Below are 6,423 nucleotides of genomic sequence, written 5' to 3'. Positions count from 1 at the left end.
TTTGACAGGGGTTGTTTGTTTTTTAATTACATGATCAAGAAACGCTACAGTCACCCTGACTGTACTCATTCAAGCCTGATTTCACAATTCTATAAATTATAATACAAGAACAAGTACATATGTTAGGAACCATCCATGATCAAAAGTTCTCTGGCTGACGAGAAGGCTTTTTGAAGTTGTTACAATATAATGCATGTAAAAATAGAAAGTTTAAAAACCATTCTCATCAGAGAGTCATTTCCATTTGTATGGTGAAATAAATAAGGCAGCAGAAGCCATTAGTTAGAAGTGGCCTCCTTCAGGTATGCTATTAAATCTGCCCTCTCCCCCTTCTTCTTAATGCCAGCAAATATCATCTTGGTTCCTGGAATATACTTCTTGGGGTTTTCCAAGTAAACCATCAGTGTATCTTCTCCCCAGGTTATACCTAGGAAACAACAACAGTATTTAACAAGATGTTTTCTATATAAAGAATCCAACAACCCTCCCCCCCCCCCATTTCAATACTTTGGTCCAATGTTGAAAACCATGTCATATGGTTCATTTTATATTTAAAACCACCAGCAGATTTGGACAGACAAATTAGGCAATCAGGACATGAACTGGCAACTTTTAAGACCAGTCACTGAGGCATTACTCTTAAAGATGTTGTTACTGGCCCTGAACTGAAAGCACACGATGGGAGTCCACACTTCCTGCTCAACCCTGCTTGTTTGTACAGTCATGATGCTACCTGTAAAATTCCATGCTATATTAGATAAAAGCCAAGACACGCATAGGCAGTAAATTGCCGTGCAATGCATGGCAAAATCTTCCCCTAAGTGGGCATTTGGTAAGATGAGGTCCTGAGTATTTTTGTTTTAGGAACTCTGAAATTGCTCATTCTCATGACAGTCAAAACCTAAAAGCCTGCCCACTGCATGCAACCACTAGGTGGTGTTTCTATGGCTCTTTACTTGGCAAACAATTTTTTGCCAGCTAACCTGCACAACTAGGTATGGAGCTGGGAGTTGCAAGAGAGACACTAATCTAGTGTGGGCTGTTTCATGATTAAATGGCAGCTCAAAGCTGCTGCAAAGAAGAAGTTAGGAAGCTGACTCCAGAGAGAACAGAAATTAAATGGCAAGTTAATTCTTGGAAGCAGGCAGGAGTGGCAGCAGCACTTGTCCCACTGCTGGGACAAGGTCAGTTCTCTGTGGATGCACCAGTGGAGCCAATCCAGCACTCCCACTGGTGCCATGCACACAGAGCCGACCTTCCTCCTCTGCATCCTGATAAGCTGCGGTTGACTCCCTAGCCACCTTTCCTTGATGACCTAAAAGCAGGGCACATAACAGGCAATGAAGTGGGACTGGTTGAGTTTTGGAAAGATGCAGAGCACATTCCAGAATGCCCTGGTCATGGGAGTGAGCATGCATTCTATGTTACAACTATGTCCTCCCTATTGACTGCTGTTAGTTTTCTTGCAATCTGATTTGCAAAGCTAACAGGACACTTCCATTTTACCTTTGCTTTTGTTGGCATCTGTGTAAGAGAAACCTTCGGCCTGACCAGTCTTTCGGCCAAAAAGACCATGAAGGTTAGGGCCAGTCTTGTGCTTGCCTCCCTTCTCAACTGTGTGGCACTGCGAACACTTCTGAACAAAGATCTTCTTGCCTTTCTCAACGTCTCCCATGGTCACTGCTGAAGAAAAACAAGAACATCATACAATCTTAAACATTTCAAGGTCAGTTGGGCTCATCTGAAGTGAATGAGAAACGCAGTAAGAATGCAAAGATCTGGGTACTTCTAAAAGCGGCCATAAAGAAAACAAAAAACCAAGCACAAAACAATGCATTTTAAAGCCAGTGACTATGACCAGTAGATCAACTTTCAAAAGCTATTAGGTCTTACTAACGTTACATGTTAAAATGAAACATTAAAGAAGAAAATGGTCTGTCCCTGGGGTTCAAAACTATCTCAGGAAATTTGTTTGGAGCATTTGTTCTAGAGTAAGATAGCATAAGTGAATATCAAAGAGCTTGTCTGCATAAAACAAGGTATCAGATATATTCAATTCTGTCTGATTCATAGTAATCTATATTCCTGTAGTGTCATCATACCCAGGATACAATCAGGGCAAGCTAAGTTGTTCGTGACAGTTATTGTGCAATGCTACAATCCTATGTACTTTACTTGGGAGGTTCTTGCTTCCAAATCAACATGCACATGGCTGAAATTATTAAGCAAGAGGTGTTCCAACATTAGTGCCTTATTTCCTCAACAGGACCCACTACTGCCAAACCTGTTGAGGAAATAAGGGTCATGTTAAGTGTTATTTCTCATCTTCCCTCTCAGTTTGGGGGCAGTCTCAAAAACTGTGGTTAGGACAGTGACACCAGGAAAATTGTCCGTGTTACAGAGGTAAGTGAGAGAGGCACTGTAATGTTGGAACAAAGCATGCCTTCCTTCTAAAGTCTCCTGTTTCACAAGAGTTAAGGGAGCATCCACAAGATCACACTGAACAGCAGGGACGAGCAGCCTCTCTTTGCCAGCCACCCTCACAAATATGGAGTTGGTAAACAAAAGGATAGATTTAAAATACATATAGCACATGTATGTATATGTATATATGCATTTAAAATTTCGTCTTTTAAATACCAACCCCGTATTTGTGAATGGCTGGCAAATAGAGACTGCTAATCCCTGCTGTTCGGTGTGATCATGTGGACGCCCTATATATATAGGGACCAAGTTCACCCTGTGCCTTTAGCCATGCTTGGTTTTCGGCGGGAAGCTCCAGGCCGCTAGAAAAGCTTTGCTTAAGGGCGGGATGAAGGGCACGAGTTCACGCGGGGGGTCAAACCGGCGCGCAGCAATGTTCTTTTCTCGGACGGCCTCTTTCATTGGGGTCAACGACCTGTGCCTTCCTTTTCGGCTTTATGTGGAGCTTCACAAGGTCGAAAGATGCCCAGCAGCAGCAGCAGCCTCTTCCTTATCTTGCATAAGGGCGCATGCTCGAAACCTGATAAAATCGCCGCCGCCGAAGCCTATGAGTCAGCGCTGCGGAGCCTCTGGGGACGCCGCGTCCCTCCGGCAGGAGACACGGGCGTCTCCACCGCCCGTGGAAGGGAAGGGCCGCTGCAGGGGCTGCATCTATAGCCCCTTCCAGGGCGATGACCGGGGGAGGCCATGAAGGGCCGCGATTCCGCCGCCCGCCGCGCTCCTGCTCCCGGCCACGTGGAGGTGGCCCGGCCTCTCTCCCAGGCCTCTCCCCCCGGGCTCACCTGCCTGACCTTGGCCTTCCGCACAGCCCGCTCCCGCCTCGACCCGCTTCTCCTCCCTGCCCGGCCTACAGCGCAGGCCTCTACTTCTCCCCTAACCCCACTCCTCCGGTTCGGGGTGCCCCCCTCCATTCCTCACACGAGAGGCTCCCGCTCCCCCATTCATTACCACGCAAAGTAGAGGAAGGAATGCAAAGCCGCCGCCGCCGCCCGTTCTCCCGTCAAGAGTTCCGCAGACTGAGCCCAAGGGCACCCCGTACACAGCGCTATGTAACCGGTGTCCGCGCAACCAAGCTTCCCTCCGGGGGCCTGCCGCCGTCTCTCCCAACTGGCCAATCGGACGCCGGCTCGGAGAAGCTCTATTGGGCCAGCCGGACGCCTGTCAGCGTGACTAATCTCAGCAGGTTAGGTTGAGCCCGAGGGGATCTCGGGTGAGCCGGCTTTGGCGTTGCGCAAAGGCAGGGACGTAGGGAGATGACGACAGCCGCGCATGTGCAGAAGAGGGATAACGGCAAGGTCAAGCACGCTTGAGGATGCTGGCTTTAAAAAAAAAAAAGGTCATGTGATTGGATGCTCCTCCCTACAGAAAGTGACGTGCGTGGGAATTCCGCCCAGTGTGTGATTGGGCGAGGATATTGCAGTTCCTCTTCGTACAATGAAGGGGGATGCCCATTCAGGTAATGATGGTGTAGTCACAAAGTTACAGGTAAATGATGCAATTAGGGAGCAAGACAAGTTGGAACGACTCTATTAACCTTTGCACCCAGAGCAAAGTATTAAATTGTATAGTCTGAGGATTATTATGCCCCATTTTTTTAAAAAGGGCTAAAGGTTGTTTTCTCACCTGAGTCTCTCTGAGTAAATATTCAAACACAGAATAAGAAAGAGGTGGGGTAAAAACAGTTTAGCATACAGCCGTATATTTTTCTGGGAGCAAGCTGTGTTGAAATCAATGTGATTTGCTTCTGAGAAGACATGTTATATAGGTTTGCACCTGTTGGAATGAAATGCATATTCTAGCTAGTGTTGATTCTACGTTAGGGATATCATATAATAATTTTGTTTTTGAAGAAGCCTTTTAGTGCCCTCTGTGACAGTGCTGGATTGTGTCGATATGACGTTGCAAAATTTAGTGCCACAATTGTATATGCCCCAGAACACCTCTCTTCCTGCCTTTGAATTCAAAGCTCACCTTTTATGGGATATCTTGTGCAACCTCCCAAGGTCCTATGCCTTACTACAAGGATCACCAACATGGCGCCCTTCAGATGCTGCTGGACTACAACTGCTGTCAGTTGCAGCCAGCTTGGCCCGTGATCAGAGATGATGGGAGCTGTAGTCCAACAAGCTGTAGTCCATCTAGTGCAAACTGCAATGACCCTTACTCCAGGCTCAGTTACAGTGAGGCAGGGATAGCCTAACTAGATGTTATGTCAATCACATGGATAGTGCCCATATCAAGGGATTGACAAAAATTTAATATTAGGCACGGTGGGTGAGAGGATTTTTAAAAAATAAGGCCACATTGCATGGGAAGAGCAGCTTTAACTCTTTCGTATGATGTGATAGGATCCCCTAGAAAATCACCCACCACCATCATAGTACAGGCCTGGGTGCTTTTTGCTAATTCAAATTGCTGAGGTTTTGGTCAGGCAAGGGAAGGGAAGGGTTAAGTCTCCCCTCCCTGTGCATTGCAGCCCTGATAACAATTGCACACCTCCCACCTAGCATTATACAGTACTGTATTGATTTTAAATCCCATGATGTGGTTGCTAGCCATATAATTAGCTGGAAAATGCTGGTGGGTGGTTAAAGGTCACTGATGTGGATTTACTGAGTATTCTCAGTAAATGCAAATACATGTTGCATTCTGTGTATTTGTGTCCACCATAATAAATGAACCGAAAGTTCCATTTCATTGCCTGAACAAGGAAGTTAGAGTACTTCTACAGCTATGCAGGCAAAGGTTGTTGGCTCCTCCCTTTTATGGAGCTCTTAAAAGCACATGATCTCCATATAGTTTGACAGGTGAGTAGCAAATTGACTATTCCGCTATATTTTAAATTAATCTCAAGCGTTGAAAATACTTTTTCTTTCTGTGGGGATTTGTGCATCTAGATGAGGAGTGGGGAATACTATTCTGTTGCTGGCTGCACTTATTCTGGGGTGATCTATCAGGGGCTGTGTTCCATAAGTAGGCAGGACAAGAGCCAAAAGTGGGTGGGGTCACCCCCCCTCTTTTGCCCTTCCTCTGCCTTCCTGCCCAGTGAGCTGTTAGAGACAGGTTTGGTCTTGCCACAAACATATCCTAATTGCTTCCAGAGTGCTTCCCCCTCATTCCACTTTCCATCATTTGATTAATTTTCCCTCCCCACATTTTAAATCCTTCCCTCTCCCTTCTCCCTTGGTGCTCTCAACATGTGAAAGAAATTTAGGCCCTTCTGCTCTCTCACATGAAGTTGAATACACGAAAGAGATCCTTGCATATGCAATACTGCATAAAGGAAAGACCCGCTTTCACATTCAGTAGAACACACACATGTCAGGGGCATAGAAAGAGAGGTGTGCTGATGACAGCCAGTGTGGCGTAGCGGTCAGAGCCTCAGACTAGAACCTGGGAGACCAAGGTTCAAATCCCCACCCGATCATGAAGCTCACTGGGTGACCCTGGGTCAGTCACTGCCTCTCATCCTAACCTACCTCACAGGGTTGCTGTTGGGATTAAATGAGGAGGGGGGAGAACCATGCGAAGCGCCACCTTGAGTTCCTTGAAGAAAAATGCAAATTAACAACTACAGTCGTACCTTGGTTCTCAAATGCCTTGGTTCCCAAACACCGAAAACCCGGAAGTAAGTTTTTGAATGTTTTTCGGAAGCTGAACGTCCGATGTGGCTGTTGGCTATTGTTTCCGGGGCGCCTGCACCAATCAGAAGCTGCGCCTTGTTTTTCAAACATTTTGTAAGTCAAACGGACTTCCGGAACGGATTAAGTTCGGCGCTTTTGTTTTTGCTATTAATTTTGCATTTTTGTTTTTGAGGCTTTTTCAGTTAATTTGTTTTTGTGACTGTGTGGATTGATTGATTGTGTGACTGCAGAAATGGATAAAAGCCCGCCATCCAAACAATGACTATAATCAGTGCAGGTAAGAAAAAAATAATAA

General features: G+C 46.0%; 1 protein-coding gene across 2 annotated transcripts; it reads right to left on the bottom strand.

Annotated features, from left to right (window-relative positions):
• CYCS (cytochrome c, somatic) lies at positions 1-3,586 on the bottom strand. 2 transcript variants are annotated; one of them, XM_081883497.1, is made up of 3 exons: positions 3,433-3,586; positions 1,507-1,683; positions 1-427 (listed from the first exon to the last, which is right to left on the bottom strand). In XM_081883497.1, exons 2-3 carry the CDS (start codon positions 1,673-1,675, stop codon positions 279-281), a joined length of 318 nt encoding a protein of 105 aa, XP_081739623.1. In that variant the 5' UTR covers positions 1,676-1,683; positions 3,433-3,586; the 3' UTR covers positions 1-278. The 2 variants fall into 2 exon arrangements, with proteins under 2 accessions (XP_081739623.1, XP_081739624.1); XM_081883498.1 differs by having other exon boundaries at positions 1,507-1,680; positions 3,433-3,582.
• Positions 3,587-6,423: the final 2,837 nt, after the last annotated feature.

This window comes from Podarcis melisellensis (assembly GCF_964234715.1).
Source record: "Podarcis melisellensis genome assembly, chromosome: 12".
NCBI lineage: Eukaryota > Metazoa > Chordata > Lepidosauria > Squamata > Lacertidae > Podarcis > Podarcis melisellensis.
This window is presented reverse-complemented; position numbering and strand designations above follow the sequence as displayed.

Excerpts from the sequence above, each read along its gene's own strand:
- CYCS (XM_081883497.1), bottom strand. The coding sequence starts at position 1,675 with ATGGGAGACGTTGAGAAAGGCAAGAAGATCTTTGTTCAGAAGTGTTCG. Across the intron at positions 428-1,506 it reads AGATGCCAACAAAAGCAAAG|GTATAACCTGGGGAGAAGAT; the intron begins GTAAAATGGAAG and ends GTTGTTTCCTAG.